This window comes from Columba livia, chromosome 2 (assembly GCF_036013475.1).
Source record: "Columba livia isolate bColLiv1 breed racing homer chromosome 2, bColLiv1.pat.W.v2, whole genome shotgun sequence".
NCBI classification, from domain to species: domain Eukaryota; kingdom Metazoa; phylum Chordata; class Aves; order Columbiformes; family Columbidae; genus Columba; species Columba livia.
Window position 1 is genome coordinate 1081502 of NC_088603.1, and position 23931 is coordinate 1105432.

Below are 23931 nucleotides of genomic sequence, written 5' to 3' on the forward strand. Positions count from 1 at the left end.
GTCTGGCCAACACATCATCTGTGCGGACCGGGAACCTTTGGCTCGGCAGCATCCCCTGTCCGCCCATCGGGTGCTTTTCTCGGCGCTGGGCAGGGCGAGCCGCTGCGGAGAAGCTTTGCTGCTGAGCTTTGCTAACCAAAAGCTCTGTAGCCGGGTTAAGCGCAGCGCTGGTCCTAGAGCACCAGCTCCTGTACGTGCTGCTGAACCAGGTCTGAGCCTGTGCGGCAGCTCCCCGGGGACCATGGCAACGGTGATGCTGCACATTTGCTGCCTGATGGAAGGCGCATGTATCTTTTATAAACCAGGCCTACAAACTCCTGGATTTATTTCTTTTTTTCTAATTTTGACTTTGCAGCTCAAAGTTAAGAAACATTGGATGTCAAACTGTTCATGCAATTCGAATTTAATCCCTTATCTACCTCTTGGGTTTGTTTCAACTCCTCATTTTTGTTGCCATTGTGAACGGCCCCGGATTCTTCTGGAAAATTGTTTTATGCCTTTTAATGTCAGGAGGCAGCTGAGCCGATAACCAAACATGTCAGACATTATCAACCTTTAAAATACGACTGAGCCTTTATGATGCTGCTTGGGTGGAATTAAAGCTAAAATTGGGAGTTATGTGTAAAAGCAGAGTCCTAAGATGTGTCCTTCCAGGCTGGCCCTGGGGAGGACGGGTTGCCGGGGAGGTGATGGGGGTTCCATCCGGCACTGTCGAGCCGTGTGGTTCAGATTCGCTGCAGCATCCTCTTCCCTTTGCTCTTCAAGCTGCATTTCAACACCGACGATTTCAACACCCGTTTTCCCAATCTGTCCTTAAAGAATAGTCTGGTTTTAGAATGAATTTCTCTCGGGGTTTTGTAGCTTGCGGGGGTTTTGATTTGCGCTCAGCTGTTCAGGAGGGGCCGTCTCGTGTGTCTCGGTGACGCTGCCGCGTTGGATCCTGCAGTACGGGCAGAGCACAGCTCGATCCGTAACCCGCTGGGCTCTGCACGCTGGTGCTTCAGCATTACTGCCCCGAACGTGGAAAGCAGGCGCCTGCTGCTCGGCTCCCGTGTCCGCCTGTCCCGTGTCCGCCTGTCCCGTGTCCGCCTGTCCCGTGTCCGCCTGTGCCGTGTCTGCCTGTCCCGTGTCCGCCTGTCCCGTGTCCGCCTGTCCCGTGTCCGCCTGTCCCGTGTCTGCCTGTCCCGTGTCCGCCTGTCCTGTGTCCGCCTGTCCCGTGCCCCTGGCCCCGCTGGTGCTGAGCTGGCTCTGCAGCCCGTTGGCACCATCACCGCCTGTATCACCGCCCATAGTTCTCAATGTGACAGCTCCAAGTCCCTCCCGTGTAAATAAGGTACATTTAAAGGCACGAAATGCCCTCCCTGCTTAATTACAGTGTTTGCTTTTTCATTACAGCCGCAATGAAGCCCTTTCTCTAAAGATTTTCTCCTGACCGGTTTCCATTATGCTGGTGTCATTAGACTGTTCGGTCGGTTTGGGGTTTCCAGAGTAACCTTTCGGTTGTCTAAAGTCCTGAGTTCTCCCGTGGGACCCAGGCTGGGTTTATGTAACTGAGCTCATTGGGGACTGTGGAGCGACCCGCACCCGTCCCAAATGAAACCGTCACCACAAACCTGGTCCTGGCCAAGCGCCGCATCACAACACCAGTGTGGCTTTTTCCATGCGAGACACGGGACCTGACACACCAATGTGATGGTCACAGAGTTCGCTTTGTTGTTGGACCGGGCTAGCTTATAGCAAAGCTGCCCTGTCCACGCGCCTTACAACAATGTGCTTGGTTGTAAGCCGTGCTATACAGTAACGTGACAGGCCGCGTGTACTGTCCACGCGCTCTGCACGGTGTGTCCGGCGGTGGCTCACTCATTGCTCCCTTCTCGTGGTGCTCCTTTGGTTTCTTTGGTCTCTGGCTTCACCCCTCAGCCAGGCTGGCACAACCCCATCCCCCCGGCGCGGGGGGGCTCTGCCGCTACACACCAGTGCTTTAATCACATCACATCGCAGCCTGGTCGTTAATTAAGACCCGTTACTTAGCCCAGGTAGGTGTGTGAGAGCAAGGAAAGCCAACAGTGGCACCAGCCCCTTCTCGTGCCAGAACTAAACGTGTTTAGGCAGCAGCAGGAGAACTTGGCGATTACCTGCTTTTCCCCTAAATTTCCCCACTTGTGTGGTTGTGTTTGATGCTTTGTTTGAGCTGTGAGACCCATCCCTAATTAAAAGGTGAGCCGAGCTTTGGGCTCATCTTTGCCGGCCTGTCGCTCGCAGATGCGGGCTGTTTAACAGCCTGTTTGCTGTTCAATGTCTTCGTAGCTCTGAACATGTTATTCTAAGCATTGTCCAGAGTGACTCCACGTGCCCGTCTCTTTCCCGGTTGGTATGGCCGGTGCGTGCGGCGGGTGCTGGTTTTGCGCCGGCGGGTGCTCTCACCCTGAGCTGCGGAACCACCCGAGTTCGGTGCTCTTCGTTGTAAATTCCTGCTCATCCTTGACACTCTGGTTTCCAGTAAGAGCTGCGAAGGAAACAAATGTACTCGTGTTTGTAAATTCTGCCGGATTAGGAACATTGAAGCCCTTTCCTTAGTGATGTTATTTAACGTTCGGGGGTATCTGAATGTCAAGCCTCAGCTGCCCTTGCTGATGTTGCTACTTCATTGCTTGTGTATCCTTCAATTGACTTTGCCACTGTCAAATACCCTGCAATAACCAGATACCGGTAATATTTTGAGTGCTTTTTAATACTGCTTTTGGCTGATCGCTAAGATATTTAATGTATTTTATGTAAAGTCTGAAGTAAGTGGGATTTGATCTGTCCTACAAACGCGAGACAGTGGCTGAGCGTCATACGGCTCCGCACCTTTTGAACATCAGAGGCCAAAATGCTGAATATTCCAGTGCAGCCTTTTATCCTCCAGCCCAGTTCTTTGGCTCGTGAGCAGAAACGCACCATGGGGCCAGCAGGACGTGTTGGGCTTGGGGCTGCGTGTGATTCCCCCCGTTGAACACAGCTCGTGTGCGATGAACATACAGGCAAAGCAGTGCTTAAATCGCAGGTTTATACCCCTTGGCTTTTATAGGCTGAGCGTATCCTTGATGGTTGCGGTCAGCCCGATCGCTGTTACTGGTAATGATGCTTAATTAGAGCTGGCGTTAGTGGGGGCGCCGGCGAGGAGCAGCGCATCCTCCTGGCAGTGACGTTGCCGTAGAAACCGGTGCGAGGGACGGCACAGGAACACTTGTGCCGGATTAAAAAACCCAATGCAAAGGCATTAGCAGCGATAAGTAATAGCTTGGGAGAGGAATAAAAATAGCAGCTCTGCGCTGATTCATGTGACGATGCGGGAGATGGTGGTTGGGCCTGGAATGGTGACGGTGACACCGCGATTCTGCACCGGGAGAGCCCGGGGAAATGTACCTAAGCAGCTGGGATAAATGGCTATGGATGTGGTTAATGTTGGGGCTGAAATATGTGCTGGGTGTGCTCGGTGCCCTTGAGGGTTTGTTTGTGCCAGCTGTACCGGTAATAAAGGTGGGATGTGATGATGATGATGATGGGAGATGTGGATGGGGAAAACAGAACCTTCCTCCCTGGGAATGGCTCCCGTGTCACTGTGAGATGCTCCAGGCAGGTGAATCTCCATGTCCGGGGGCTGGACCAGGGTCTGACCTTCAAACCCTTCAACTGTTGCGCTGCTACGCTCTGCCACATTGTCAGCACGGTGGTGGGGAGCCAGAAGGATGGGGCAATGCCAGGTCTGGTACCTGGGGAGTGGGGAATTCCCTTGGGCCAGCCGGAGGGGAAATGGGTGGATGGGTGGGGATCAACTCATCCTCCAACCCAACCCCACTTTAGCACAGGCCTGGCCTCGTTTGTTTGTCAAAATCTGTCCAAATGGTGTTTTCTGGGCATCCTCCAGGTTCCAGTGTAAGTTGGGGAATGACCTATTAGAGAGCAGTGTAGGGGAAAGGGAGCTGGGGGTCCTGGGGACAGCAGGGTGACCATGAGCCAGCACTGGGCCCTTGTGGCCAGGAAGCCAATGGTACCTGGGGTGGGTTAGAAGGGGGTGGTCAGTAGGTCAGAGAGGTTCTCCTGCCCCTCTGCTCTGCCCTGGGGAGACCACACCTGGAATATTGTGTCCAGTTGTGGCCCCTCAGTTCCAGCAGGACAGGGAACTGCTGCAGAGAGTCCAGCGCAGCCACCAAGATGCTGGAGGGAGTGGAGCATCTCCCGTGTGAGGAAAGGCTGAGGGAGCTGGGGCTCTGGAGCTGGACAAGAGGAGACTGAGGGGGGACTCATTAATGTTTACAGATATATAAAGGGTGAGTGTCAGGAGGATGGAGCCAGGCTCTTCTGGTGACAACCAGGGACAGGACAAGGGGCAATGGGTGCAAACTGGAACATGAGAGGTTCCGCTTAAATATGAGAAGCAACTTGTTTGGGGTGAGGGTGGCAGAGCCTGGCCCAGGCTGCCCAGGGGGTTGTGGAGTCTCCTTCTGTGCAGACATTCCAACCCGCCTGGACACCTTCCTGTGTAACCTCATCTGGGTGTTCCTGCTCCATGGGGGATTGCACTGGGTGAGCTTTCCAGGGCCCTTCAGCCCCTGACACTCTGGGGTTCTGTGATTCCCGCCCCTCCCCGCTCATCTTCATTGACTCATTTCTCTCACAGTTCTCTAGAAAACGGCAGGTTAATAGGAACCCGCAGGAGGAGCGGGAGCAGCGCTGGGCCGTGCGGGTCCTGCCTCGCGATCGGCGGTTTCTGGTCGTGCAGAAAGCTTAACACGACACCCAAGGTGCAGCTTCAGAGGCTGAATATTGATAAATGTAAAGACAAAAGCACATTTGGCAGGAGGCGGAGGCTGAGGCACCAAAACCGAGGCCGCCGTCTGGAGCAACGCGCCACGGGCGGCAGGAAGCTCTTCAGATCATTGGGTGAACTCTGCGTTACCTCCATTAGCGTCCTGAGAGATTAAATGTTAAATTACTTTAGAGACATTTTTCATAGCTAAACATTCTCCTGCTTCTGCATCTCCCAAGTATTGAATACAGTTCATTTCCTACATTAAGGAAATGATTAAATCAGGTCGTTAGCGGCTGTGTGTTGGTGCCGTGAGTCAGGCGTTCCTGCGGGTGGTACGAATCTGTGCTACTGGGGTCTGAAGCACCAGCCCCTAAATCAATGAGGGTTTGCTCCTCTGTTGTCACAGGAGCTGTTTGCTTTAAAACAAAAAGGAGAACTCAAATAGCAGCCCCCAGGGTGGTTACACCCACCTCGCTCCCAAAGTGATGGGCTGAGATTTGCTACGAAAACCTTGGCTTGGAATTGACTGCGTGATGGAGGAATAAGGGTAATGACGCGGGATTGGGTGGTTTCAGGCTCTGCCGCCGACTTGGGAGCAGGTGAATCACTTTAGCGTGAGCACATGTCGGCAAACACGAGTCCTACGGCTGTTATGAGGATGTGAGCCCGGAGCCGAGGCCCCATTTCCACCAGCAGCACACCCGGGAGCATCTTAAAGTACAGAAAAACTGCCTTTTGAGGCCTTTTGAGAAGTGAAGCTTGTGGGTGGAACTATTCTGGTTAATTAGAGGCTGCCGTGAAAGATTCAGATAACTTACAGTTCCTGAGTCATTGTTTTTAAATATAGCAGCGCCTTAAATGCAGAGCTTGAATACAAGCAGATAAAAGTGTGGATGGTAGCGTTTCTCAGCAGCAGGTCCAATTCAGGGGGTGTAGTGTAGCTTGGGGTAAAAATACCTTTATTCTCAGTTAAACTGCAGCGGGGAGTCCTCTCGCTGCATCGGCTGTAAGGACAACGCTTCCCCTGGGCTGGAGCGTGTTGGTGTCTGGGCGCTATTATTGCAACCCTGGAGAATGTGCTTTAGTCCAGGATTAATCTACAGAGGGCACTTAAAAAACCAGACACCTCTGGGGTTTGTGCCGCCGAAGCGATCCAGAGAGCGGCGGGTCCCGTTTAACCAGGGAAGCGATGCGCAGATCAAGGATCACGGGTAGAAAAGCCTTGTCGAGGATGCTGGAAAAGGAGTTTTCACAGGATGGCCGAGCAGGGCACTTAATATGTGTTGAGATTGGTTTTAAATAGATAACACAGACCGTGAAGTGCTAGGTGTAAATTAAGTGCAATAGGAAAAAATGCAGCTCTGAAATATGGTGAGATATGTTCATGTAAGAAGAAAAATAAATTAAAAATCAAGTTTAGAGTATTTAAGCCACAGACCATCCCTAAGCTGCCCCGTTCCATCCCCGTCGCTGTGCGAGCGGTGCGGTTTGTGAGCGGTGAAATCCTCATCACCGCAACGCTTGCCATCGCTCTCGACTCCGAAAGAACATAGTGGAAGTCCCGAAGACAAAGCCCGTGTGCTGAAAGAGGTCACGGCGCTGCGGGTCGGGGGTCGCCGCTGGGTTTTGTTGTGTGGGGAAAAACTGCTGACCCGAGTTCCCAAGTGCTCTAACAAGCTATTCATCAGCGGGAATTAACCCTTAGAGACGCTCAGCTCGCAGTGGGGTTGGACAGAGGAAAAGGGACGGCGACGTTTCCTGAGCTGTGTAATAGCGCAGCTCACGGAAACGTTTCACTGCGATGATTAAACCCTGATTTGCATCTAATGAGGGATGGGTGTTCGGTATAGCGGCGCGTCCCTTCCAATCCTAACAGTCTGTGATTCCTCCGGATTGATTCTTGGTTTAATCTAAAAGGAGGAGACCTGCCGGTTTGGACGCAGCGGCCGCCGGCAAAGGGAGGCGTGCGGGGGGGCGGGAGGAGGGGTTTTTGCGGCGAATCCCGGGGGTTTGGTGTCGTCAGCGCTGCGAGCGCAGCGGCTGCCGGGCGGGATGTCTGTGTCCAAGCAGCAGCCGGCGCCGCTGCGCGAGTACGGCGAATACAGCCCGCTGTGCCCCTCCAGCAGCGAGAGCTGCGCCGGAGCCTTCCGCTGCATGGACACCGCCAAGGACCTGCGCCCCGCCGGCTTCGAGTGGCACAGGACCGAGGGCAAGCTCAGCGAGATCGGCCTCAACGTCAGCCCCATCAAGGATGGGCTCGTCAAGAATGCCGGCTTCACGGATGAGGACAAGCTGTGCTTCTTCGAAGGGAAATTGGACAAGGAGCTGAAAATAGCGCAGAAGGACAACAGAGAGATCGAGGCGCAAGGCAAGAAATACCAGGCGGCCGCGGGTCACCTTGACAGCTGGTCCTTGATTTCGGAAGCGTTTCCTGCCGCGGAGGGGAACTTCGCGAACCCTAAAACGACCGATTTTCACGTGGGACAGGCAGGAGCTGAAAAACCCGGTAAGAATGAAGGCATCACCGATCAGGAGAAGGCAGCCGGGAAGGCTGGGATGGAGCCGACCAGCCAGGCAGCCCCCAGCCTGCCCCATCTGGCCGTGTCGGAGAGCGAGCCCAGCAAATGCATGAAGGAGCAAGAAATCAGCGTCTGGAACCCCAATTTCCACCCCATCCTGCCGAACAATTCGGGGTCTAAAGAAGCAACTGTGAAAAAAGATGGAGCCCCCGGCTATTGTGTCATCGGGGTGGTTAATGACAACTATGTGCAGAGTGGATTTTCTTCCTCCCCATCCAAGCCGGAACCCCCGACGACCACCGTCGAGCTTGCACAAGATGACTCCAAAAGCAGCGACTTTGCCAGCGCGGCCGAGATGGAGGAAGAGCTGGAGGACAAGCTGGGCTGTGCCGCCGACGGCGGGTTCCTCGACAGGGCTGCCCAGCAAAGGAAGGCGATGAGACGCGCCATGTCCGAGTGCTCGCACCTGTCCGTGCCGCTCGCCCTCAACCTGGCCGATAAATACCCCGAGCCGGTGCTCCGGGAAGACGTGGCCACGGGTTTGCTGTCCCCCAGCAGCAGCCTGACCCAGAGCTCCAGCCCCACGGCCCGCAAACCGGCGGCTCCCATGAAGAGGTCGATGACGGTGGCAGAAGAACAAGCATCCGTGTGCGGCCCCGGTGCCCGGCAGAGCCCCCCGGGGACGGAGCATCGGCCCCTCCCGGCAGAGGAACCGGCTGCCAAGAAGAGAGAGGAGCGGAACGGCGGCAAGAAGGAGCTGGGCAGCCCGAGCCTGTATCACAGCAAGCTGGAGCAAATCCCCGAAATCAGCAGCCGGGACAAAGAGAGGGAGGAGGCGGCCGCGGGGAAGGGGGGGAAGAGAAACGGCACCGATGGAGCTGCTGGCTTTGAGGCTCCGAAAGGCAAATGCGCCGAGACGGAACCCGGCAAAACCGCTGTGGTGGAAAGCAAAGCAATTGAGGTCAGCGGCGTGCGGAGCTCTCCGGCTCCCGAGCAAGGGGATCTGCCACGCGCTGGTATGTTGGTGATTTTTAGCTCGATCCCTGGGGGCTGAGCGCACGGGCGCAGCGAGTGACCCCCGGGCTGGGGGCGGGGGGCTTGGCACACCTGGAAATACCCACGGGGCTCGGGGTCCGGCGCTCGCAACAAAGGATGTGGGCTCGGGTAGATGAAAATGCAGGAAAAATGTCAGAACTCTAGTTGCCTGGCTGGTGCCACCGTGTCTGCTGCAGCAGCGGCCGCGAGCTGCGAGCTGGGATCCTAAACCTGACTGACAGATGTAAAAATGTACATTATCCACGCTGGCCGCGGGTCCGTTCGGTGTCTCGCCGCTCCCCTTGCGTGCACAGGTACCTGCCGTTAGAGCGAGGGCGTTAGCAAACTTAAAACCTTTCAATCCGCGTCAGAAAGATCTGAGCATTGTGCTTTTCTGCGGAGCTTTCAGCACCTTTTGGTGTTTCAGTCCGACAGCGAATGGGTGGCACGGTTTATGTAGTTAAGCTCTTTCTAGCTGTTTCAGGGCTGAAATTCAGAGTGGAATTTCCCATTTCTTTCCGTCAGCTCTCTCCCAAAGCCCCGGTTGCGGCAGAGCTTTTCCCATTGCCCAGCGTCAATAGCAGCTTGTTCTATTTGGTGGTGTTCTGTTGTTTCGGCGGTGCCGTGATGGATGAGGTCACTCTTCCCGGATTTAAAATCTGTGAGAAGAGTCGTTCATCTTTGTTCCCCGGCCTGGAACAACATCTCTGTGCCTCTCGCCAGCTTCAGCCGCCAGCAAACCTGCTTGTGTGCCCGGTTTTCGGGTGCGATGGTCCGTGTGCTTTGTCTGCCACGCGTGTCGATGAGAGCTTTGCACGGCAAGAGGACACAGAATGTGTCGGGGAATAAAGATGAAAGACTTGCTGAGGATTTTTGCACCCGAGGACTTGTTTTGTAGCCAGCCGGTGTGCTGAACGTGCAGAGGACTCGGGGGACTCGGCGTTGCGAGAGCCCGGCGGGAGAGCGGGGTGTGCAGCCGGGGAGGGGGGGCACAGGCCGGCTCCTGAGCCTGGGCCGGGCCCAGAGCCCAGATCCGCACAGGGGCGGGGGAGCCGGGAAGGGCCGGCCCTGGCCCCGGGGTAACCGCCGATCTGGCCCTGGCCCTGGGATAACCACTGACCTGTCCCTGTCCCTGCGATAACCACCGATCTGTCCCCAGGATAACCACTGACCTGTCCCTGGAATAACCGTGGATCTGTCCCCGGGATAACCACTGACCTGTCCCTGGGATAACCACCGATCTGTCCCTGGGATAACCACTGATCTGTCCCCGCGATAACCACCGATCTGTCCCTGGGATAACCACTGATCTGTCCCTGTCCCTGGGATAACCACCGATCTGTCCCTGGGATAACCACTGATCTGTCCCCGCGATAACCACCGATCTGTCCCTGGGATAACCACTGATCTGTCCCTGTCCCTGGGATAACCACTGACCTGTCCCTGGGATAACCGTGGATCTGTCCCCGCGATAACCACCGATCTGTCCCTGGGATAACCACTGATCTGTCCCTGTCCCTGCGATAACCACCAATCTGTCCCCAGGATAACCACTGACCTGTCCCTGGGATAACCGTGGATCTGTCCCTGCGATAACCACCGATCTGTCCCTGGGATAACTGCCAGTCTGGCCCTGGGATAACCACTGATCTGTCCCCGGGATAACCGCGGATCTGTCCCCGCGATAACCACCGATCTGTCCCTGGGATAACTGCCAGTCTGGCCCTGGCCCTGGGATAACCACTGACCTGTCCCCGGGATAACCGCGGATCTGTCCCCGCGATAACCACCGATCTGTCCCTGGGATAACTGCCGGTCTGGCCCTGGCCCTGGGATAACCACTGACCTGTCCCCGGGATAACCGCGGATCTGTCCCTGTCCCTGGGATAACCACCGATCTGTCCCTGGCCCAGGGCTAACCACCAGTCTGTCCCCAGGATAACCACTGACCTGTCCCTGGGATAATCGCCGATCTGTCCCTGGGATAACCACTGATATGTCCCTGTCCCTGGGATAACCACCGATTTGTCCCTGGCCCTGGGACAACCACTGATCTGTCCCTGGGATAACCACAGATCTGTCCCTGGCCCCAGGATAACCACCAATCTGTCCCCACGATAACCGTGGATCTGTCCCTGTCCCCGGGATAACCACCAATCTGTCCCTGTCCCCACGCCCAGGACAACTGCGGATCTGTCCCTGGGGTAACTATAGATCTGTCCCTGTCCCTGGGATAACCGCGGATCTGTCCCCACAGGGTTGGGATAACTGTGGATGTGTCCCTGTCCCCACAGGGCTGGTGTAACCGCAGATCAGGGACGTCCTGTGGATAACCACGGGTCTGTCCCTGTCCATGGGATAACCGTGGGTTTGTCCCCATCTCCACAGAGCTGGGATAGATAACCGTGGATCTGTCCCTGTCTCTCTGATAACCACAGATCTGTCCCCGGAATAACCGTGGATCTGTCCCTGTCCCTGGGATAACTGTGGATCCGTCCCTGTCCCCGCAGGGCTGGGATAAGGGCGGATGGGACGTGCTGGGGCTCTGCGGTGTGTTGGTGACACCCGATGGTCAGGCAGCCGCTCGTCCCTCACTCTGTCATCCCCCGCACAGATCCCGTCCCCTGTCCAATTCCAGCTTTACTGTTCCCAGAATCACCGCTTCACACCCTGGTTGGGGCTGAAGGATCTCTGGAGGGGATCTAGTCCAACCCACCTGCCAAAGCAGGGTCAACTGGAGCAGATAATGGTTTCTCTAAGACTGATAATTTCTCTAAGCTTGTTCAGCGTCCAAGACTCATGGTCAGAGACCTGCAGAAGGAGGTTTGGACAACACAAACCAGCCTATATCTCCTCTTCTTCCCTTCCCTTCCCTTCCCGTGATCTCAGCATTCCTTGTTCCTCACGGTCTGCTTGGCGCACAGATTTTAAATGGCTCGGGAAGCGCGAGCTGAAGCCGTGTCGGGTTTGGTGGCGCGTCAGGGGTTGCGGACACGGGTCCCTTGTGGCCTGGGCAGGGACGTCGGGTCCTTTTGCGCAGGGAGGAGCCGCCGTCCTGGTGATGGTGAGCAGAGCGAGGGGACAGCGGGGACGGGTTTGCTTGGGCAGGATTTGTGCAGCCGCATCCTTACCTGGGCTGGGTTTTAACCAGCCGGCAGTCACCAGACCTCACAGAATGGTTCTGGTTGGAAAAGACCTTCAAGGCTGTCGAGCCCAAGCGTCACCCAACCGTGCCACGGCCACCGCTCAACCGCGGCCCCGAGCACCTCAACCTGAACGTGATGCGAGTAAAAGTGGTGTTGGCAACAAAGGTGGAACAGAAAGATGCTCTTTGCGCACACCTTTTGCGTCTCAGAATTTTGGGGTGGTGGGGCTCAGCATCCCCGCTGCGACTCAAGTTTATTTGCAACAAAGCCAATCAGCCGGGAGGTTCATATTTTGGATAACGAGCAAACCAGGGTTGGGTAGGCGGGTAAACTCTGTCGAGCTGAAGAGGCAGCGGTTCCAAAGCACAGGTATGTGGATCTCGAGATCAGAAGCAGCTGTGAAGCCCCAGCGGACTGACACGTTTCCCTGGGGCCGAGCAGCAGCGATGAAGGGTCGCGGCGAGCCGGGCGCGCTCCTCTGCTCGGGTGCCTGTTCGCAGAGGGCTCATCCGCGTTGCCAACCTCTTCTAAAGCATCTAGATGTAAACCTCTGTGCTCTCACTGTTTTGAACGCTCATTTATCATCCTTACAGCTGTGGGAACTGATACGGTGATAATTGAGTTGGCTGAGAGCTCATGGGCTTTGCTGGGTAAAAATAGATCTCTGAACACCTTTTAAAATTGATTTTCCGAAAGGAGCAGCTGATTTGGTTCGGTTTGGTTTGTCCCGTTGCATACAATGCATTGGTAAGAAACCAACTCCAGGTGTATTCTCCCCCAGCAGCAGATGCAATTAAACGTTTTCTTTGCTTTATGTGTGTGTAGCTCAGAAAGAAATCTCAGAATGCACAAGAAAATGGAGCAAAACTCCTGAGATGTCTCTGAAGCGCTTTCAGACTTTCTTGACGAGTTTTGCTTCCTCCCCCGTTAACAAGCAGAGAGGCGGTGATAATAAAAATAAGCGAGCGAGCAGTCTGGGCTGTGGGGATGGAACCGGTTCCAAATCTGTCCTCTGCGGCTTATTGACGGTAAATTACCGGTTTGTCTCGGTCTCACCTCCCCGTTCAGCCTCAGCACCCGCCGCACAGGTCTCCTGCCAGTCCAAAGTCACCAACGTCTCTGTTTTATTCTGATAGAAATAGTTTTTCCTTCTCTTTTTTTAATTCCTTTATATTTCTGTTATTGTATTCTAATATTCTATGATTATTTCTGTTCTGCACTGCGCGCCTCCGTTTGGGGCACCAGCTTTTATCACTTGCACCTCTTTTCATCCTCAAAATTCTTGAAAGAACTGGCCAGGCTGCCTGGAGTCCTTTGAACGGCATCTCACAACTTCAGCCAGAGCTGGGATCCCTTGCTCCCCTGCAGCCAGGCTTGGGGGTTGTTTTGCTAAACATCTGCTGCTCCTGTATGTAAAAGGTTTATTTCTTGCGGCCAGCTGGGTGTTGCTTTGGCGGCACATTGAATTCCGCAGTAAGGGCCGTCCCCAGGGTGGCCCCGTCCCCGTCCTGCCGTGCCCACCGCGGCTGTTTCAAGAGGGAGATCCAGCCACGGATCCATCCCCATGAGCTGCACAACTTGCTCTGCTCCCTTGTTCCCGCAGATTCTCACCAAAACAAGCGGTCGCGTTGTTTGCTGTGCCAAACAATAGATTTAATTCACGTTCACGTTGGACAGAAGCCGTTGTTTGATTTCTTGCACGTATTTAACGTGTCACCTCCAGTGGTATCGCTGGTAAGCGCTGTCGCTCGCCTTCCCCTTCTGCCTCACCTCGTTTTCTTCACATTCCCCCAGCTTTAAGTATGTTCTGCTCTGAAACAGCAGGAATTCAGGTCCCGCTGGCCACGCTCGGCTGGACCATCACCTCTCTGATGCTCAGCAGCATTGGGAAAATCGCCGTGGTTTGCTGAATTATTTCCTTCCAAATCCATAAGCAAGGGGTGTGCAATTCAACACAACTTCTGCATGTCCTGCAGGGTATTTTTTGTCAGCAGAGCACTTTGTGGTTCAGATAAATACGGAACACGACCCTCCCATCCTGAGCTGGGCGGTGAGAGTTCATCCCCTCAGGTGAGCGCGGATTGAAGTTAATGACGGGATTAGGAAACATCAGCCCCGCGGACCCTTGTTGGGGGACACCGGTGGTTTGGGTGCTGGCTCCTCCAAGGGTCACCGGTGGTTTGGGTGCTGGCTCCTCCAAGGGTCACTGGTGGTTTGGGTGTTGGCTCCTCCAAGGGTCACCGGTGGTTTGGGTGCTGGCTCCTCCAAGGGTCGCCGGTGGTTTGGGTGCTGGCTCCTCCAAGGGTCACCGGTGGTTTGGGTGCTGGCTCCTCCAAGGGTCACCGGTGGTTTGGGTGCTGGCTCCTCCAAGGGTCGCCGGTGGTTTGGGTGCTGGCTCCTCCAAGGGTCACCGGTGGTTTGGGTGCTGGCTCCTCCAAGGGTCGCCGGTGGTTTGGGTGCTGGCTCCTCCAAGGGTCACCGGTGGTTTGGGTGCTGGCTCCTCCAAGGGTCGCCGGTGGTTTGGGTGCTGGCTCCTCCAAGGGTCACCGGTGGTTTGGGTGCTGGCTCCTCCAAGGGTCACCGGTGGTTTGGGTGCTGGCTCCTCCAAGGGTCACCGGTGGTTTGGGTGCTGGCTCCTCCAAGGGTCACCGGTGGTTTGGGTGCTGGCTCCTCCAAGGGTCACCGGTGGTTTGGGTGCTGGCTCCTCCAAGGGTCGCCGGTGGTTTGGGTGCTGGCTCCTCCAAGGGTCACCGGTGGTTTGGGTGCTGGCTCCTCCAAGGGTCGCCGGTGGTTTGGGTGCTGGCTCCTCCAAGGGTCACCGGTGGTTTGGGTGCTGGCTCCTCCAAGGGTCGCCGGTGGTTTGGGTGCTGGCTCCTCCAAGGGTCACCGGTGGTTTGGGTGCTGGCTCCTCCAAGGGTCACCGGTGGTTTGGGTGCTGGCTCCTCCAAGGGTCACCGGTGGTTTGGGTGCTGGCTCCTCCAAGGGTCACCGGTGGTTTGGGTGCTGGCTTCTCCAAGGGTCACCGGTGGTTTGGGTGCTGGCTTCTCGGCAGCTGAAATCGTGGTTTTAATGAGGAAGGAAGGCAGGATGGGGCTGGGGGGGAGGAAATGAAGAGCAGCGCTGATATGGGCCGGCGGTCCAGGAAAACTCCTGGTGTGGGCACATTCAGCCCTAACTGGAAAATACACATCATCTCTCGGGGACGGAGTTTAAAGGTGATGTCGCAGCTGTTAGGTACATCAGGTGGCTTCCCTGGCCTGTAACACCCGCTGTGCTGGCTCAAAAATCGCAAAAGCTACGGGCCGTTTGAGGGAGAATACCCTGAAAGCAGGGTTTGCCACGGATACGTGAGCTTTCCTGTGCATGGGAGATGAGGAGGACCTGGAGGTGTCACCCGTTGGTTGGTGGGACGTGCGTGGATGGTCCCTGGGGATTCCTAAGGCTAAAGAACAGGAACCTTCAAGGTACGATGGAGAGGAGAAAAAATATATACATTGTCATGGTTCACGTGCAAGGGCGGGATGTATCAGCCCATGGAAGGGGTAGGAAGACCCCTCGGGCTTCTCTGCACCACGTCGGCAGCCGGTGACACGCGAGGAGTTGACGTGGGACCAGTCGGCTCGCTGGTGACACCTGGTCTTTGTGCTTCTGGATCGCGCTGGGAATTGGTTTGTGTTTGGAACGGCTGGGTTGCAGTTCGACACCTCAGGTGTCCCCGGCCCCAGCGCTGCTGGTTTCATGAATGTGCTTCCACTTCTATCAATGAAAAGGGAAAAGCTAAATGATTTTATTTGGCTTTTTTTATATCCAGCGTAACATTTTTAGCGCAGTATTAGAGAGTGTTAATTACTCTAATTAGCTGTCTGGTTGCAGTTGATGCCGTGTTAGGTAAACGTGGTTTGGGTTGTTCTGCAAGAACAAGTTCTGCGCAGGGATTTCCCTTCCTGGGTGGCAAACGGGGTCCTGGCAAATGAGCCCGCAGGCCAAGTCTGGTGTGATCCGCGGTAACAATTGAAAATGCGCACGTTGATTGAGGTGCGTTTGGCGCCAGATGAAATGCTTCGCTCTTCTAATTTGTGTCGGGCAGGAGACACTTTATTGGGCTTTTTCTGGAGAGGAGAAAGCAGATACGGGTTGTATTTCTGCTTCAACTGGGATTTGTGGTATTTGTAGATACTTTTGTCTCCAGATCCTTGTAGGAAGAGGCCTTACCTGGTGATATTTGTGCTGAGGCAGCACTTTCTGGGGATGAATGAGAAATAGCTGGTGCCTCCTGCAGCGTTTCTGGCGAACATGATATTTAACCATGGCCTGCTTTTGTTCCCGAGGTTGTTCCCATTGGAGAGGGAGAGTAAAAACAGTCCTTGCCTTATTGCTTAATCTATTTCTCTTAATGGATTTGCAGCTGATGACTCTAATCCCGATGAGAATTACGGGGCCGTTTCACCGAGCGATGGTTTAATTCGGCTTAAACTGGGAATATCCCTGGCCGGGATGCAGGCGATGAGCATGTGGCTCCGCGGTTGGACGCGGCCGCGAGTCCCGTCCGCGGTAAAGCCGATGGATGAACCAAATGCCCAGGCTGCCCCGTGCCTGGGGGTGGGGAATGCAGACCCCGGGATGGTGGGACCTGGGAGGGTTTGTGGGAGATACTCTCAAAACCCATGGGAACGCTCATTGAACTCGTCAATAAAAACACTGACTAAAGCAACAAACAACTGGAACAAGAACAAGAGAGGACACAAACAAAAATAACAAACCAAACAAAAAAACCCAGAACCAAACAACCCCAACCAACCAACCAAACCCCGTAACAACAAACCCAAACACGCACAGCAAGCAGGACGTACCATTCTTTAAGAATCTCCCAGCCGCACAGTGTAATTACTGCTGTCCTTATCTTCACCGGAGTTTCGCTCACCACAGTAGGAGAAAATAAAATAGCGTTCGCTTTTGGCCTGTTGAGAGAAGCCTCAGAATGTCATCCTGGGCCTTCACCGGTTCCTGTTGGCGTGGAGAAGGGATTTTTGGGAATGCTGCTGCTTGGCTAAGTTGCCACGTGCTGTTTGAGACATACACACCCAGGCCTTTAATCTGAGTTCCACGCTTTGTAAAACAACGCAGTAGCGTGGTTTAACTTTTAAAGATACTCACGGGGGTGTTTCTGTAAGTGTTCTTCCTAATTTTCCTTCTTCGGGGAAGGAAGCAAACAGTAAAGCTCTTTGCAGCTCTGAGAGTTCAGAAAGGAAAAGAACAAACCAGAAAACGATGATATCCATTTATAAATCCACGGTGCTCGTGCATTCTGAACATGGGTCGGCCTTCGCGTCACCAAGGCTGTGAGATGGTGAGGAGTGTAATAAATAGAGGCACCGTGTCAGAGAAGTTCACGTGGGGAACGGGCAGGTAAACGAAGTCTCTTTAGCCTGGCGGAGGGAGGGCTGGGGGTTGCGGTTCCTGTCCGGGGAGTCCCAGGGACCCGGAGCTGTGACCAAGAGGAGACTGTTGGGGTCTTCCAGTGTGAGAGTGTGGGTCAGCACACGAACGCAGGGGACGCTGCGGGACGTGTGGGCAGTTCACAGCGACGCTGCAGAACCTCTTGTGCCAGCAGTTTGTGATTTGTCATACTTTATTACATAGATGTAGATACAGATGATACAGATATAGATATATAGATACAGATACAGATACAGATATAGATATAGATATAGATATAGATATAGATATAGATATAGATATAGATGATATAGATATAGATGATATAGATATAGATGATATAGATATAGATGATGATATAGATATAGATATAGATATAGATATAGATATAGATATAGATATAGATATAGATATAGATATAGATATAGATATAGATATAGATATAGATATAGATATAGATATAGATATAGATATAGATATAGATATAGATATAGATATAGATATAGATATAGATAGATATAGATGTAGATGTAGATGTAGATATAGATGATATAGATATAGATGTAGATAGATACAGATATAGATATAGATATAGATATAGATATAGATATAGATATAGATATAGATATAGATATAGATATAGATATAGATATATTCTTTTTTTACCGTCCAAGACGTGGAACCTCCATCCTTGGAGGTGCTCAGAATCGGACTGCAGACCCCAGGCCATGCAGAATAACTGAGTGGGCCTGTGCTGAATGACCTCCAGACATCCTTCCCAAGCTCTGCCGCTCTGCTGCTCTGATCCGGAATGGTGACACGGGCTAAAAGCTGTTGGACAAGCCGTTTGTCTCCAGGATGATGACACACAGATATATATTTTGGAGGAGAGTGGGGTGGTTTTTTTCTCCTATGGTTATGAAAACGACATATAGTTATTCATGATCAGGTCTTGGTTTCAAGAAGGTGCATGATGACTTGGGAACAGCGTGGGCATCCCCCACTCCGTAGCTGTGGTGCAGTCACTTAGGCTGGATCAGAGCTCCAGAGCTCTCTGGTTTAACCCCGACTCAAACCCATGGGTAAATAGATCAGGGCTCCAAATGTCCCCAAGGATGGAGATCTCAGTCACTTTGGGCCTATGCCAGTGGTGACCTCCCTCCCGTTGAAGTTTATCCTTATACTGGGAAATGTCGCTGGCCATGACTGGGACCAGTGACGGGCCGGGCTGGTGACCCCGAGGTCCCATCCACCCTGCATTGGTGGCCACTTGTTACCTCCACGCACGTGGAGACTGGGTTTGGTTTGTCTTGGTTTTTGGCCACTTTCAAGACACCCGTGGCTTAAAATCCACCCAAGTCTCCATCATCCTACTTTTTTATTCGTTTGGAGGGAGGTTCTGCATATCCTTGTGATACGAAGAGGAAAACACTCCATTTTCTGACCTCCTGATGGGACACTGTCCCTGGGAGGCAGGAGAACCAGAGAAGCTTTGACCCCAGAATCTCATGGTTTAGGATGATCTTCTGGGTCGTTTGGAACAACTCGTTTCAGGAGAAGTTTGGGAAGTTGTTCTCTTGAGCTGCATTAGTGCTATAGAGGAGATTCCAGAGAAAGACTCCCTGTGCAAACAGGGAAGGATTTTTAAAGAAATAATAGTCTATTTAAACATTAACGTTGAGCCATGAGGGCAGCTTTGGTCCGTTGACAAGGTAACTGTTCTACAGTCTTCTTTTTTTTGGAAAAAAGCCGTTGCATCGTGTACTTGGATTGCTTGGTAATATTTCTAGTGGTAACTCGCTGCTGGTGACCCCCGAGAGTGGCAGCGTGTAGAGAAATAGGAGGTTAAGGATAAAGACATGAGTATTGTGTTCAGTCCCGAGGGTTCCTGTGCAGCCCCTTGTTCTGGGTGGCTGCTGGTGCCTGAAGACGGGGCTGAGCTGCGTTCAGGACACCGTGCCCGCTGAAAAACTCGATACCGTCCCTGTTTATAACAGGGAGCTGGAGCTTGTTGGCTGTACCGTTCTTTTGCACGGCCAACGCGGGGACTCGCCCGAGGCTTCAGCCAGCAGGAGGGCTCCAACCGGGGGGTGTTATTTTTAATTCCTCCCCGGTGAATGCTCCTGTTGCTGGATTTGAGGGGGTTTTTCCATGAGAAGACGCCCCCCTGGCCCCCACGCGTGTGTGCGTCCTGCAGAGAGCGGAGCCTCCTCAAGGAAGACACGCGATGATGTGCAGGGAGTCGGCCGCAGTGATTTGCTCAGAACTGCCCTCTTGTCTCAGATCCCCCCGGGGCACGTAGGGCTGTAAATAGGAAGCTGCTGAAGGTTTTGGGGTCAGGGCAGGAATCCTGACCCCCAGCAGAACCCCAGAGTGTGTGTGCGTAGTGGTTATTGTGCAGCTATTCATTTTCTCTGTGCCTGGATAGGGATCATTTCTTCCAGTGTCGCTCTCGCAGGTTGTGCAGCAGCGGTGGGTGCCTTGCGGTGCCGTGGGGGGTACGCGCCAAAAGGTTTGATTTTCGCCTTTAAAACAGTGAGGCAGGACTGCGCTGGGGATGGGGAAACATACTCAGTGAGTAGGGACAGGTGCGGAAACATACTCAGTGTGTAGGGACTGGGATGAGGATATATACTCAGTGAGTAAGGACTGGGATGGGGAAACATACTCAGTGTGTAGGGACTGGGATGGGGATATATACTCAGTGAGTAAGGACAGATTGGGAAACATACTCAGTGAGTAAGGCGTGGGATGGGATGGGGAAACATACTCAGTGAGTAGGGACTGGGATGTGGAAACACAGTAAGTAGGGCCGGCGCTGGGGATGGGGAATCATACTCAGTGAGTAGTGCTGGGGATGTGGAAGCACACTCAGTGAGTAGCGCTGGGGATGTGGAAGCACACTCAGTGAGTAGTGCTGGGGATGTGGAAGCACACTCAGTGAGTAGGGATAGTGCTGGGGATGTGGAAGCACACTCAGTGAGTAGGGATAGTGCTGGGGATGTGGAAGCACACTCAGTGAGTAGGGATAGTGCTGGGGATGTGGAAGCACACTCAGTGAGTAGCGCTGGGGATGTGGAAGCACACTCAGTGAGTAGGGATAGTGCTGGGGATGTGGAAGCACACTCAGTGAGTAGCGCTGGGGATGTGGAAGCACACTCAGTGAGTAGGGCCGGTACTGGGGATGTGGAAGCACACTCAGTGCGTAGGGCTGGCGCTGGTGCTGGCGCTGGCTGCAGCGAGCAGCACGGTGAGCCCGTGAGCAGCAGCGAGGACAGAGTAAGTACCTGATCACAGGCTTACTCCTTTGGGTTGATGGTGGAAGATGGCCTGGCCTGTCCTTCCCTCTGTCCGTCCTGCTGTCCTTCCTCTGTCCTTCCCGCCCCGTCCCGCAGGAATTCTCTTTGGTGCTGACTCAGCTCAGCCGCATTCTCTCCATCAGCGAACGGCCCCAGGAGCAGGAGCAGCGGGAGGAGCAGCGGCCCTGCCAGCGCCCCCCACATCCCTTTGAAATCCTCCCCGAGCTCCGTTGCCATGCTTGGGGGAACAGGCAAACTGAGAAAGATCTCTTCAATAATTCTCGCCAACTAATGAACAGATTTGATGAAGGTTTGGCAGCTGGCGCTGCCGTTCCTGTGAGCGGGACACGTTCCCAGGCGGGTCCCCGTCCGCGCGGCACAGGGCGCCCTCGCAATTAAACCCCGAATGAAAGCAGAGGGTTGTTACGCAAATGGAGGCGGCACAAAACCCAAGTGTCCTCCTGTGATCCCGCGGGGCCGTGGACCCGCTTGGTCAGGGCTGGGGGATGGAGACGGAGCCTGGACGGTGCTGCGGCATGGACAGGAAAGTGCCCTGCCTGGAGGAATAGGAATAGGAATAGGAATAGGAATAGGAATAGGAATAGGAATAGGAATAGGAATAGGAATAGGAATAAGAATAAAGAATAAGAGTAAGATTAGGAATAAGAGTAAGAGTAAGAGTAAGAATAAGAACAAGAACAAGAACAAGAATAAGAAAATAGGAATAGGAATAGGAATAGGAATAGGAATAGGAATAGGAATAGGAATAGGAATAGGAATAGGAATAGGAATAAAGAGTAAGAGTAAGATTAGGAATAAGAGTAAGAGTAAGATTAGGAATAAGAATAAGAATAAGAATAAGAATAAGAATAAGAATAAGAATAAGAATAAGAATAAGAATAAGAATAAGAATAAGAATAAGAATAAGAATAAGAATAAAGAATAGGAGTAAGAATAAGAACAGGAATAAGCATAAGAATAAGAACAGGAAGAATAAGAATAAGAATAAGAATAAGAATAAGAATAAGAATAAGAATAAGAATAAGAATAAGAATAAGAATAAGAATAAGAATAAGAATAAGAATAAGAATAAGAATAAGAATAAGAACAGGAAGAATAAGAAGAAGAAGAAGAAGAAGAAGAAGAAGAAGAAGAAGAAGATTAGGAATAAGAATGAATAAGTTGCCTAACCGTGGTGTGTGCCATCCTGCAGTGTAGCTCCATCACCCTGGGGATGCGACATTCTGGTTTACATTTAAATATATATATACACATCTATCCTATTTATTTTGTAGAACCGTAACATACCCTCTGATAATTCCGTGCATTGAAGTTACTCCAGATTTCTCGTATCGTAGCCTGTATTTGATGAAGTACTGTGAAATAACACGTGATTCATGCTGTTAGTTGAGAAGCTGCTGGAGTTTAAACCCGGTTTATTGCGGAGCCGCGCTGGGCTGGAATGAGCTGGAATAATAGCGAGGTGGTGCTGAAAGGTGACCCCGCGGGCGAACGTCACCTGCGTGTCCATATCTGCTGTTTGGGGGTCAAAGCGAAGCCGTCCCGGGAGCAGAGCAGTGAATGGACAGAAGGTTCTTATTCACAACAACAATTGCTCTTTAGAGCTGACAAGTCAAATGAGGGAGAGTATAAAGGTTTATTGAGATGTGGCGGAGAAAACGAGCAGAGAGGAGCCAAAAGAGATCAGCTAGGGAAAAAAAGGGCTTTCTAGATGAATGCGAACTATTCTTAAGAATTTTGTGTTAAAACCGGTACCCAGCTTGTACATTTTGGTGCTTGTTTTATTTTCATAAGTGTTTTTCGCGTGGCCAGGGTTTAAAGCCAGTGCTGCAGGACATTGAGTGTGACTCGGAGGCTGAGTGGTCTGGAAGAGGCTCGTTCAAAAAAGGGAATAAAGCTGCTAAATGTGTCCCAGAGCCAGGAAAAGAGATGAACCCACAACACAGCCGTGGTGCTGCCGAGCATCGCCGGGCTCGGCTTTACTGGGCTTGACTCACAGCGGCGTTTGGCCCAGGATCGTCAAGGCTCACACACAAGAAAATGCACAATTTAAATAGTCATTTTCAAAAGACGCAGAAAAGAACCTTTTTCTTATTGGGCTTGTTACAGCATTGTCTGTCCCGACCTGCTGCGCTGTCAGGAAGAGAAGCGTCTAACACAGATAACGCTGTGTTTTAATCCGCAGGTGCCAAGGGAAAACGCGTGCGCTTCGATGGGCTGTTTGCTGTGTCCTTCACGAACCCCAGTGTCGCGGGGCTGGCACCGCCGGCAGTTACATTTGAAAAGCTGTTTGGAGGGAAATCGCCTCTTTTGGCTGTAGGATTTGCGAGGTTTAGGGAGAACACCTGGCGAAGCTGTTGCTAAATCAGTATTTCCTCACGCTGTTTGCTTTGGCGAACAACCAGGGTGGTTAAAACGCGGCTCGACCTGAGGATAAGTCACAGCAGGAAACCTGGCAGAGGTCGGAACTGCACCGTCAGCACCCCGATGGCCGAGGGAAGGGAAGCTTTGGTGTTCTGGCTAAACCAGAGGTTTCCCTCGTTTGCCGCCTGTCTGTTGCCACTGGACAAACAGGAGAGATCGGTGCTGGCTGAGCCTGCGACAGGGAGCCCTGCTGGGGGGCTCTGATTTGGGGGAAATGCTGCAGAAACGGCCAATCTGTAACCGTCTCAGCGCTGTCTCCTCCTGCTGCTGTGTTCACTAACACTGCACTAAATAATATATATATATATAAAAAATACTAATAATACAATTTAAGAAATCCCCTTTTTCTTTCCCCCAGCGAAAGCAGAGGAGGCCAAAGCGGGCGATGCTGTGACAGGGAGCGACATCACAGCGCCCCCCACCAAGGAGCTGCCTCCCAGCCCCGAGAAGAAGACAAAGGTTGGTCTCGCTCGCGTCCGGCGCCTTCGCCCCCCCGGGCTTTACTTTGCCGCCTTTTCTGCTTCCTGAGCTGTGGCGACACAGTTTCTGTTTTCTGAGCTGCCCTTTGCGACGCGTTTTTGCTGAAATAAATGCAGCCGGTTCTGGAGCTGCAAACAGCCTGTGGCAAGTGTGACCGGAAGCGGATTTTAGTGAATATATCCTAATTTTTATTTAAATTAATTCCCTGCTTGGTGTCGGTGGTGTACAAGGAGTAAATGTGTATGCCAGCACTTGTGCTGCACCGATGCTCTCCCGGTTCACGACACGTTTATTTGCGGTACAATTAGTGTTCAGAGATCCCACTCAGGATGTTCTGTTATTCCAGGGCTGTTTGGGACACATGAGCCATTCCTGCTCTCAGCCAAATCCAACCCCACATTTTTGGGGTGCGGGACTCTTGGTCCCCTCGAAGGATGAGGATTTAGAGTTTGTGATCGCTCGTGTGCAGGGGATTGGAGAGAAATGTCCTGCGCATCGCAGGCAGGACTGGGTGCCAGCAACACTAAGCTCGGCTTAACCGCCAGTTCCGTCTGTTGCTTTAGATGTCGCTGGGATAAACCCTGTTCGCTTTGACTCGAGTGGCAAAACCGCTCCCATCAGCCCTCTTCCTCTGCCTCCTGTTGGACTCGGTGACGCTCAGAAAACAGAAAGCTAATTATTATTTTTTGTTCATTTCATTTCAAGTACCGTTTTTACGTTCTCGCAGCTCAACGTTTTGGTTTCCAAGGCGCTGGTTTTGGTTGTGTTTTTTTGTT

The 23931-nt window shown here is 52.9% G+C and overlaps 1 protein-coding gene across 9 annotated transcripts in view; it reads left to right on the forward strand.

Annotated features, from left to right (window-relative positions):
- MAP4 (microtubule associated protein 4) overlaps nucleotides 1-23931 on the forward strand; it is a 144691-nt gene that overhangs the window by 100488 nt on the left and 20272 nt on the right. For all 9 annotated transcript variants that reach the window (XM_065054872.1, XM_065054876.1, XM_065054878.1 and 6 more), the window contains one exon: nucleotides 23034-23134. In XM_065054872.1, coding sequence (XP_064910944.1) covers nucleotides 23034-23134 — 101 coding nt within the window. The remainder of the gene's footprint in view (nucleotides 1-23033; nucleotides 23135-23931) is intronic.